Raw genomic sequence first — 11702 nt, 5'->3', positions numbered from 1 at the left:
ATATTATATCTTTACCAATAATTTGAATTAGTGTAAAATTCCGTAATATATTAAAAAATACTATATAAAAAAATCCGAAATATATTTAAAAAATCTTATATGTATCTAGACATCAAGTTCAAAAATCGCAGAGAAAATCAAATATAATATGTTAACCAATTAACCCAAAAATAAATATCCTTATTCTTTATAGGGTTTCTTCAAATTTTGCCTTGCGTATTCCATTTCATTTTTTTCAATTTTGAGTTGTAATAGTACTATCAGACTATCGGTGTTCATATATCGGCGCAAATATCTACTTTTCACGCACAAAAAACACGCAACAGGCACTGAGATAGCAACCGAGCTGAAAAACATGTCGTGTTTGCACGATCACAGCTGCGAAGAGCACGATTGCTCCACCGATTGGTCTCTCTACAAACACATCGATCTATCCAAGGTTCCTCTCCCTCTCTCTCTCTCTCTGCATTAGGTTTACTTTTAAATTCTAATTTTCCGAACATGTGATGTGAGGCTCTGTTGCGCGCGCAGTGTTATGTTTTATGCGGAGAGATTTGTTGTTTAGATGTCGATTTAGTGTATTATTTGTGATTGTTGTGTTCAGTGATATGCCAGAATCTACTATCTCGAATTTGTTGATTCGGTTTTCTACTATTTTTTAAAAAAATCTAAATGTATATAGATCAGCATTTAATCTATGTTTCCGAAGGTTTCTGCGCTGAATGAGGCTGTTTCTGGAAGTGTGAAGTCGGTGTTCAAAGATTGGGAGCAGCGGCTGAACTCTTCAGAGGTACGCCCTAATCTAGTAATCTGTTGAGTTTTGGTTACCGATAGGTTTCCATATATTGATGTTTTGAGTTATTGTTTCTGTGGTGAAGTCTGATTGCTATATATTTGTCATGTTTTGCGTTCCCCGTTCCACTGGATTTGTATCACTTTGTATTGGATTAAAAAGTTTTTAGTTGCTATTGATTTGCTTTGTTTCTTATCTTCAATAGATGTTGTCTTTTAGTATTAAGTCAAGTATATGGTAGCATGAGGTATGGTGGTTGGGACATTTAAATGTCTTCTTTTCTCTTATTGATTGTGTGTGTAGTGTTTGATAGCTAGAAATTACTTCAGCGATTTTGTTTTGAATGCCACAGGGTTACTTGGAAAGCAATGAAGATGATCCTGAGTTGATAGTCTTTATTCCGTGAGTATCAAACTTTCTCTGTTTGATGGATTGAGTGGCGAATGTCCTGTTATTTTTTTCATGAAAGAAATAGTTGATAAGAATTAAGGAATGACTTGTATGTTCATCGTGGAAGCCTCAACTGATAGCAAACTGCATACTCTGCAGCGAAAAATCTAAAATCCATTTAACTATGTGATAGCTCAAAACTTTGCTTATTGTATTTTATCGAATTTGTTGATGTTCTCAATTGGATGAGATCTACTATCTGATTGATTTTCATTTAGCCAATTTATTTTATTGAAATTTGCTTATATGTTTGTTTAATGTATAGATTCACATCAGATGTTAAGCTAAAGAGCATTTCAATCGTTGGTGGTGCTGATGGGACGAGTCCTGCAAAGATGAGAGCGTGAGTTCTAGTAACTTTGTGCTTTTTCATTTTAAAATGATATAGTTAAGTGTGCTCTTTTACCCTATAATTTGCTGGAATTGTATTGGTGTATTACATTGCTGAATTTTGTCAATTTATCCTTATCACCGCATCTTGCTACCCATTATTTTTGTTGCCTGAATAAGCTGCTTAACCCAGATTCATCAACCGAGAGGGTATTGACTTTTCAGATGCTCAGAATATGCAAGCCGTGCAGGTATGCTGTTACATAAGCTATTTGGTCAGATTGTACTCATAATTCTAGTATTGACTTTTGTTTATCATCTTAGGAGTGGGATTTGGCAGAAAACTTACAAGGAGTTTTGGAGTACCAGACAAGGTGAGGTTTAAATTATACTTTTAGCACCGCGTGCATGTTGTATCGGTATCCGACTGCAATCTTTTCTCAATAAATTTTCTGTAGATCTCTTCACTAATCCTAAGTTTCTGACTCTCTAATAATGTATCAACAGGTATTCGAGATTTCAGAGTGTTGGGAACCTCACGTTGCATTTCCCAGTTAATTTTGGTGGTGATGCAAGTACAACTCAAATACATTACATTGGGTTGAAAGGAGAAGCTACTCAGGTATTGTGGTAGCAAAATTTGAATCCGATCTTTGCTACTCTTTGACATGATCTAATATAAACCTCATGCAGCTGAAAAGAGATGTTGTTGCGACAATAGTCTATGAAATCACACCAAATCCTTCTGACCACAAGTGAGTTCTCATAATCTCATTCTACCCCCACCCAAAAATAAGCCTAAGTATTGGTCATTTGCACATATAAAATGGATGATGTGATGCTTGAGTTTGATATATGCTGAGTTTGATGCTACTTTTTTGTAAGCTGCATAAGAAAACATAAATTCTTAAGAGTAGTAGTTAGTAGCATCTTATGGAAATACCCATGTACTAACAGGTCGACATATACAAACTTAGACTTCAAATACCGTTTTTCTCGAATCCATTTCTTAAATGTTGATATGTTGTGCAGAACACAAGCTGAGACTGGCGGCAGCCTTGGACACGTGGAGTGAGGAGCTCTCATTGGCATAACTAAAACTTCTGATATCAATGGCTTTTAGTGTATGAATCTTCAATCTTCATGAGATATAAGATCAATCTAACTCGAAAGTGGCTAGTTTGTTTCACAGAGAAGTTCAATAGTTGCATTTCTTGAAAGTTTGAGCGGTTGTGAACTTCCCCATGCATCTCTCTCAATACTGAACTTTCTGAATGTCAAAGAGTTTAGGTTCATTTTCTTTTTAGCAGCGATGGGAATGTGTTGTTTCTTACGTATGTTTTCCATGTCAAAGTACGTCGGCTTATAAGTCGAGTCTGGTTGATTATCTTCGTTCGTGATTTTTTACTCCATATAATGTCGGGTGCCTATCCTGCTTGCATCCCGTATCAGGTTGGCACGGGTGGTTGTGTCCGTGCCTGCCAAGCTGTTGCTTTAAGTGATGAACCCAAAGAATGACGAAAAGCAAGAAAAACTCGTGAAATTTGGATACTCAATTCATCTCAACAAGGCTAAGTGTGCTGATTCAATAAAATAACAGAATGCCCTTTGAATGAAAGATGCATAGTCCAGTATAACGTGGCTAGTTCACATCCAGTAACTTTCGTTAGTCGTCTCAGATTTTCTTTAGAAATGTAAAATATTTAATTTTATTGAAATACTATAAACACTAGCTTTTACGAATATCTTATATTCAGTGTAAATAAAATTGAAAAAAAAATCACTTGTAATTTTTCTCATGTAAATCGGGCAATATTTAAAAACTATTCTAATACCTAACTAGGTTTTGCTATCATATTAAAGTGTCCACATTAGTTTGGCCAAGTCCAAGGCACAGCTACAAATAGGGATGTAAATGCAGCCCGCAACCCGTGGGCTGACCCGAATAACCCGCCAAATTTATAGGGTTAGGGTTGAAAATTTCTAGCCCGATAAAATTACAACCCGATTAGCCCGCACCCGATTAACCCGCAACCCGTTAGGGTCAGACCCGAAAACCCGATGGGCTGGCCCGAAAACCCGATAAAATTTCTATTGTTCTATTTGTTTGACTCCGAATTGGACGATTTCATTGATTATTTTTATAATATAGATAACTAAAAAAATAACATTCAATTTTATATTAAACATATAAACTATATATTAAATTTTTATTAATATAATAATAAATAAATAAATTAGAAACTTCTAATTCATTAATAAATATTTAAATTTATAAACATGTTTTAACACATGCTTTAAAATATTTAAATTTATGTTTTATTTTACACAAATATCAAATATTAGTATTTGATCATGTTTGTGTTTGAGTTTAAGTATAAATCTCAAATTTATCATAACTAAATATTTATATTTTATAAATATAACTAATTTTCGTCATTATTTATTGGATTAATCGCATGTTAATTTTATCGGTAGCAACCCGATTAACCTGCTGGGCCAGCCCGAAACCCGAGCGTTTAGGGTTAGGGTTGAACTTTTATAACCCGAAAAAATCTCAACCCGATTAACCCGCACCCGATTGACTCGCAACCCGAGTAGGGTTGGCCCGAAACCCGGTGGGCCAGCCCGATTGACATCCCTAGCTACAAAAGCTTATCCACAGTCACAAAAATTTGCCCAGTCCAATAGTGGACTTGTCCATAACCACAATCACACTATTTTATCAATTGTTAGCTCAAATCACATTATTTAATTATAAAACACATTATTTTATCACAAATAAATGAAAATAAAAAAAAGGTTTTTCGGCGCCGTGCAATAGGGTGCCGCAACGCATGAGGGGCACCGTGTCCCCGCTGAGTAGCTCCCCCCGTCGCGGCCATTGATTTCCACCCTATAGGGCACCGCGGCTCCCTATTGTGGTCAGTGGACACTCTTAAAACCCCAACCCCAATTATTATTACTATTATTTTGTAAAATTCTATATTTTATCAATAATATCAATTCTTACCATTATCTCACATTCAATTAACTTATTTATTTTATTCATATGTTTAATTAAATAATTCGTTTCATTAAAGTATTACATTTTTAGATGTCAATCGACTTACTTGATGTTATTTCATTTTGTAGTAATAAAATAATAATAGTCAGTAGTCGTATACAAATGGAGCGAGTATAAGTAATAAGATTGAGCGGCGCGCGCTTTTCCTTGAGCCACCTAGGTTTTATTTTCTCCACTGCTCAATCCCACTTCTGCATAATCAACACCCAATTTTTTTACATTTGACGAAAATCTCTGGCAATTTGCTTCTCTTTCTTTACAAGGAGAAGGAGGTCTTGAGGTATTGTATTGCTGCGTAGCTGAAGAATCCAGTTATTTTTGCTCTGTTTGCGTGTTTTGTTTGTTTTCTTCGGGTTACCGTTGCTGTTTTTTTGACACTATTGGATTCAAGTTGAACGTTGAGTTGTTGTGCAAGGTTTTCTGCTGATTTCGAGCTCGTTGATAGCTTATTTTCGAGAAAAAAAGAGTAGTTTTTATGCTCTGAGAATGATTTTTTTTTTCTCGTTAGAAGTAGGTGTGCCTCTCTAACGTCTTTGAAATGAATTTGCTGATTGTCATTGTGATGGGTTGGATTGAGATGTTAAAATCAAACTATTGTTATTGAGTAAGGAACAATTTTTTTTCTTAGATAGGTGAATTACTCCTAGTTTATATTGAACTGTTTTTTCTTTTCCTTTTTTTTAAATCTTGAGAGACTCATAAATTTTTTTGATTTAATCTGCTTCGGGTGGCAATATGGTTTTAGATGAATCGTTATCAGAATACACTGCTTTTTAATTACTAGAATTAGATTTTTGTTGCAGTGTTTTATTTTTTTCAGAAAAATTATCTGGGATGCATACCGTTGTGTTAATCTAAAATAACTGTACACGTAAATGTTAGGTAGCTGAGACTTTTGTTTCGGTATTTGAAGTAATTGTGTTCTTAATGGTATATTTCAGTTTAATTAGAAAAAAACATCTCTGCCTCCTGAGAGAGCCAGCATGCAGGCTTGTGGTGGATCTGCAATCATGAATTCCGTTCAGCAACCTGTTGGGATCAAGACATCAGTATTTCCTTCAAACTGGATGGGTGCCATTGGAAGCCCGAGTCATGTTAAAATGAGTTCGTTCAAGCCTTGTAGATCATCTCAACTTGAAGGGAGCTTAGTCACTGGAAAGCCGCCTTCTTCCGCACCTATTCCCGTACCTGAAGTTGGAGGTATTGTTCATAACTGGCTGCTTCTGCATGACATGATACTACAGGAATGTTTCCCTTTTCTTCCATTCTCTTAGTATTTGCATATGTTGTTGTGATGGTGTGCATATCAATTGTTCTGCTCTTAAAGTAATTGAACAGACAAAATTCTCTCCCTTGTTGAATTGGTTGGAGTTACAAGTTGTTTTGTTGTTGTTTATTAAAATGACTAGGAAATGGGAGTAGCTTTGCGGATTTTGGCTTGAAAGAAGTTGATCCAGAGGTTCGCAGCATTATTGACAAAGAGAAAAATCGTCAATTCAGAAGCTTGGAACTTATTGCTTCAGAGAATTTCACTTCTCGAGCTGTGATGGAAGCAGTTGGCTCTTGCCTCACTAACAAGTACTCCGAGGGATTACCTGGCAAAAGGTATGTTAGAATTTAGAAGGGCAGTTAATGATACATTTTTGGCATTATTTTGTTTAACCTGTATTCAACTTATGAGATCATTTTTTGCCTCAGATATTATGGTGGCAATGAGTTCATTGATGAACTTGAGATTCTTTGTCAAGAGAGGGCTCTTGCAGCTTTTAATTTGGATGGAAGTAAATGGGGTGTGAATGTCCAGCCATTGTCTGGTTCGCCTGCTAATTTTGAGGTCTACACAGCGGTTCTTAACCCACATGACCGTATAATGGTAAATGAGATTCTTTCTTTTAAGCTCTTTGCATCACTGTTTTGATGCATTTAGGGTGATTTTGAATTGACATTAGGGACTGGATTTACCACACGGTGGACACTTGTCGCATGGTTTCATGACTGCTAAGCGACGGGTTTCAGGAACCTCTATATATTTTGAATCGATGCCTTATCGATTGGATGAGACTACAGGCCTTGTTGACTATGATATGCTTGAGAAAACAGCTGCCCTCTTCCGTCCCAAACTTATCATTGCAGGCGCTAGTGCTTATCCTCGAGATTTTGATTATCCTCGCATGAGAAAGGTACAATTTCACATGTAACTGATTCATATATTTATTATACTACCTCTTCGTGCCTGCTCAATTTCATTCACATCTAACTATTATTCTTGATGCTCCTGCCTCATTGTAGATTGCAGATGCTGCGGGTGCTTTTCTTATGATGGATATGGCTCATATTAGTGGGCTTGTTTCTGCATCTGTTGTTGCTAATCCTTTTGAGTTCTGTGACATTGTAACCACAACAACGCACAAGGTTAATGTTTATTCTTATTTTTCTAATCTTACAAGCTCGACTCCTGGGCAACGTGCATGTTTTCTTAACCACTTTCTCAGAGCTGTATGAGTTGCTGCTTTTACTCAAGTAGGCTGCTGTTTAAATGTATATGTCATGTTTCTGTAGTCTCTCAGGGGTCCTCGAGGTGGCATGATCTTTTTCAAGAAGGAACCTGTTTTGGGAGTTGATCTGGAAACTGCAATTAACAATGCCGTTTTTCCAGGATTGCAGGTCTGAGAGTGTAGTCTGCTATTGCGGTGCTGAATATCAATCTTTTCTTAATAGATGTATTTGTTTTTTGGTCTCTGAATCCACTTGTAAATTTGAACAGGGAGGCCCCCATAATCACACCATTGGAGGGCTTGCTGTTTCTCTGAAGCATGCAAAATCTCCAGAATTCAAGGCTTATCAAAGCAAGGTAGTATCGGGAGTTACTCTCATAATAATTAATCAATAACCATTGTCAGTGAAATGCTTGCCCATTTTGACACCAATTTCCCCTGCACAGGTGGTCTCGAATTGTAGAGCTCTAGCTTCACGATTGATGGAGTTGGGATACAAACTCGTCTCTGGTGGGAGTGATAACCATCTGGTTCTTGTGGATCTCCGTCCCTTGGTAAACATGAAACTTTCCTATTTCCCCTTAGCTATTGATTCCCTTTTACCTGCAACTTGAGTTTTACTACTCCAATCAATCACATGAGAAGCACTTGACCAAGTTTTTAAAATTTACACTTCAGTTCAATCAATAGGGCATTGATACTGAATTATTAATACATGTGATGTTTGAATAGAGCATTGATGGCGCGAGAGTGGAGAAAATTCTCGACATGGCATCTATAACCCTCAACAAAAACTCTGTACCTGGTGAGTGTATACAGTTTCAACTTCTTGTATCAAGACACTGTATCTGTTCCTTTGCTTCTTTTTCTTTTTTTTGGCCCCTTACTCCCTTGTTTCACCATGTAGGTGACAAAAGTGCACTAGTGCCCGGTGGCATACGTATAGGTTCGCCTGCCATGACTACCCGAGGCTTCAGTGAAAAAGAGTTTGTTGCAGTTGCAGACTTCATCCACGAAGGCGTGCAAATCACCCAGGAAGCAAAGAAGTCCGCTTCAGGCACCAAGCTCCAAGATTTCATGAAATTTGTGACTTCTCCGAGCTTTCCATTGGCCGACCGGGTGCTGGATCTGCAAAGAAGAGTTGAGGCGCTGACAACTCAATTCCCCATTCCTGGCTTGTGAGTAAAATAGCAAGCACTCGAGTAACAATCCTCACTTTGCCATTGCTAAATTAAGTCCTTTTTTTTGGATTTTCATTTGATCAGACAATAAAACAACTCCACTTTTTGTTGTTGTTTGGAATGTTGTAATACTTGATGATACATTGTGTTCTTGATCTTTATCCAAAATTTTGTAATAGCATGCTCTCTCTCACTCTCACTCTCACTCTCACTCTCACTCTCACTCACACAGACTGATTTGGTGCAATACAATTGGTGTTGATTAAAGGAACATTGAGACATAATACTTACAACTGACAGCATTTGAAAATTGAAATCATCTGCTGTATGTCTGTACAAAATCACTCTACATGATTGAGAATTCCTCTTGGAGACCATCTAGTTCCCCCTTGAGGCTGTGCTGTTGTATTACCAAAACAGAGGCCGTTGCGGAGAAATCCGAAGCGGAGAGGATGTCCCCGATTGGGCCGAGCTCTGGGCACTCCTCCCAGTCATTCATCCCCACCGTGAGGAGCGAGTTCACCCTCCCACCCCGTCCCACGATGAACAGACCATACTGTGCCTCGAGCGACCTCAACGTCGAGAAGGCCTGCCCCGAGTTACTCAGGTACTTCTCCATGTAGGCCACATGCCCTCCGGCTACATGCCTGTCGTAGAAGTCTGCAAAGCACTCATCATCAACTTTCATCTCCTCCTGATGCTCCGCGGTGTTGGCCCTCGCCATGGTCACGATCGATGACACGCTGTCCCCAGCAGCCTCTAGCAGGAACCGTATGACCGTCAACTTCACGCCCGGGTGACAGGCCACCCTACCGGCAAAGGCTAGTGCCTCCCGGTCGTCCTTGCCTCCGATGAAAATCACTGCTGCATAGAGGGATATGGCGGCTCTTGACAGCGCCGTCGCCCCAAGACCCCGGTCGACTAGAATCCCGACCGAGCACGGCGCGTGGCGGAGGATCTGGCAAATCAAAGTTCTCCTTAGCTCTACAAGGTAGGCCGAACTGATTCTTTTTTCTTTCAGAGTTACAAAATCACACGCATTGGCGTCTTACCAACTGAATTGTACTCCGTTGCTAATGTATTTGAACTTTGGTTTAACACATTACATACCTTGCGATGGACATGCCTAAAGCCGGCATGGCCAAGATCAAGCCTTCCACTTGGTTCTTGCTGCTTGTGAAACGGCAAAACTATGAGTGAAATTGACAGATCCTCTGCTAAGATGCAGACATCTTGGTGCATGTTGCTGAGTGTGGAGAGTGCCAGCATCCGGTGCGTCGTGATCCCTTCTCCGTCCTCGTCCAGGTACGCATTCACGCCTGTGGTGATCTGCTCCCTCATCTCCACCACCGTCGGATCCGTCACCGTCACAGCATCCATGCTCTGATTGTGCGCCAGCGTCGCCGCAATCCTGTCGGTCAGCTCCACCATGTCCGTCAGATGAACCAGGATCCCAGGGTCCAACGGTCCCCGCGAGATCGCCATGAGGTTTGCTGCCCCGCCCACGTGCTGTGTGCCCCGGACGCACATCAGTACTCGCAGCTCGCTAGAGGGGTTTAGCCACTGGAGCGCCATCCTCTGCGTTGGGGCGTGCCGCCTCGCTCGCTTGATGATGCTCGACACGACCAGTGGGGTGTAGACCACCGTCAGCAGCGTCGTGAACACAAGGGAGAGGCTCGTCGAGATGCTTGTGTAGTTCATCTGCACCGTCATCAGAAATATGAAAAAAAGAACTGGGATTTTCAGACCAAATGCGATCAGACTAGTGATGCCCGCAGTTCGAAAACCGCTGGTTCCGGTTCAAATTTTGCTCAAACCGCCGTTGGAACCAATACGCCGGTTCCGGTGCGGTTAAAACCGCACACCACTAAATCAGACTAACAAAATGACTCACATTTGTGGCCATGATGGCTAAGTAGACATGGAAGTGGCCCTTGATGTTGAGCAGCAGACCCGTGGCGACGGAGTCCTGCCAGTGCAAGCCGAGCATCACGCCAGACAGCCCCGCCCCGATGACCTTCCCGAGGGTGGCGATCAAGAAGATGAAGGCGATCCTCGCCCACGTCTGCAGCTTCCCGGCTTGGAACTGTTTGAATTGGGCCTCTGTCCCAACCCAGAAGAAGAAGAGTGGGTGAAAAATTGCATTGAAGAAATAGTTCACTTGAATGATCATCATCTTAGCTATCCTCCCATCTCTAGGCATGAAAACTCCGGCGAGAAACGAGCTCAGAATCTTGTTGTAATTGACGCACAGCGGTGAGAAGCTACATATCATGACCACATAGGCCACCGCGAGAACCAGGTGGGAGCACTTCATCGGCTTCCCCTCCGGGTTCTCGCGGTTGACCCAGTTCATGATCAGCGGCGTCACCTTCGCCGCCACCACCACCTCCATGGCCACGAGCGACACCATGGAGACGACGGTCCTGACGCTCCGGTAGTAGAACCCATCGAGGGGGTCGAAGACGATGAAGCCGATGCAGATGAGGAGGGTGGCGACGAGGTCGGTGTGGATGCCCGCGGAGACGACGAAGCGGCCAATGTCGGACTTGCCGATCTTGAGGTCAGTGATGAGGCGAGTGAGGAGGGGGCTGGCGGTGCCGGAGATGATGACGGAGAGGCAGAGGTTGAAGGGGACGCTGGAGGTCTCCGGGATGTCGAGGAAGGGGGTGAGGAACGAGGCCATGACGAAGGTGGTCAAGATGGCCGAGTAGGCCACCTTGGCCTCAGGGAGGTGGATCTCGAGGAAGATGTTGGGGTCTACCTCGAGACCCACCACGAACATGTGGAGGACCATCGCCACCTCCACAATGTACTCGATTGTGTTGCGGATGCCCTCCCCCTTCGTGTGCTTGCGTATCATCGGTAGATTGCTCAGGAATAGCCCCACCTGAGATGGGAGGCGATTAATTTAATTAAAAAAGTGAAACGAAATGGGATAAATGAGGAACCATTATTGATCATCTTTGAAAAGGAAAAAAAAGGGGGAAAGAGAGACTATGCATTCGGAGAATATTCGGGGCTGGGAGAGGCGGCGGAGGAAGATGTGGAGGAAGTTGCAAAGGAAGACGATGAAGAAGAATCCGAGCATGTAGACAGCTACGGTGGCGAGCCGGAAAGTCATGCTGCCGTTTGTGCATAGGGCTGCATTTGTCATGTTCTTCAAATTTCCGATATCCATTTTTTCTTTTTTTTTCTTCTTTAAGATTTGTGATGATTTTGTATTTTTTTTTAATGGAAAACTGTAGTTGAATGTGTATAATTCAAGAATCTATGAGTTCTTTCTATCTAGTCTGAGGGATTATCGTTATTTTTGCTGAAAAAAAGAAGAAAAAAAATCTGAGGTTTGTGAGGAGAGAGAGCTTTATAACTTGCTATTCGTGGAA

General features: G+C 41.1%; 3 protein-coding genes across 3 annotated transcripts; 2 read left to right on the top strand and 1 right to left on the bottom strand.

Annotated features, from left to right (window-relative positions):
* The first annotated feature begins 218 nt into the window (after positions 1-218).
* On the top strand, positions 219-2879 carry LOC121751990 (PITH domain-containing protein 1). Its single transcript, XM_042146838.1, has 9 exons — positions 219-439; positions 710-790; positions 1146-1195; positions 1509-1586; positions 1767-1824; positions 1898-1947; positions 2081-2195; positions 2267-2328; positions 2606-2879. The coding sequence occupies exons 1-9, from the start codon at positions 356-358 to the stop codon at positions 2646-2648; spliced, it is 621 nt and encodes a 206-aa protein (XP_042002772.1). The 5' UTR covers positions 219-355; the 3' UTR covers positions 2649-2879.
* Positions 2880-4762: 1883 nt separating this feature from the next.
* Positions 4763-8509, top strand: LOC121751989 (serine hydroxymethyltransferase 3, chloroplastic-like). The gene is made up of 11 exons (XM_042146837.1): positions 4763-4920; positions 5582-5840; positions 6050-6245; positions 6339-6513; positions 6590-6820; positions 6930-7052; positions 7200-7304; positions 7405-7491; positions 7582-7689; positions 7868-7940; positions 8043-8509. Exons 2-11 carry the CDS (start codon positions 5624-5626, stop codon positions 8315-8317), a joined length of 1590 nt encoding a protein of 529 aa, XP_042002771.1. The 5' UTR covers positions 4763-4920; positions 5582-5623; the 3' UTR covers positions 8318-8509.
* Positions 8510-8587: 78 nt separating this feature from the next.
* On the bottom strand, positions 8588-11445 carry LOC121751988 (cation/H(+) antiporter 28-like). Its single transcript, XM_042146836.1, has 3 exons — positions 10211-11445; positions 9427-10017; positions 8588-9274 (listed from the first exon to the last, which is right to left on the bottom strand). Exons 1-3 carry the CDS (start codon positions 11177-11179, stop codon positions 8663-8665), a joined length of 2172 nt encoding a protein of 723 aa, XP_042002770.1. The 5' UTR covers positions 11180-11445; the 3' UTR covers positions 8588-8662.
* Between the last annotated feature and the right edge of the window lie 257 nt (positions 11446-11702).

The sequence above is a fragment of the Salvia splendens genome, chromosome 10 (assembly GCF_004379255.2).
Source record: "Salvia splendens isolate huo1 chromosome 10, SspV2, whole genome shotgun sequence".
NCBI classification, from domain to species: Eukaryota; Viridiplantae; Streptophyta; class Magnoliopsida; order Lamiales; family Lamiaceae; genus Salvia; species Salvia splendens.
This window is presented reverse-complemented; position numbering and strand designations above follow the sequence as displayed.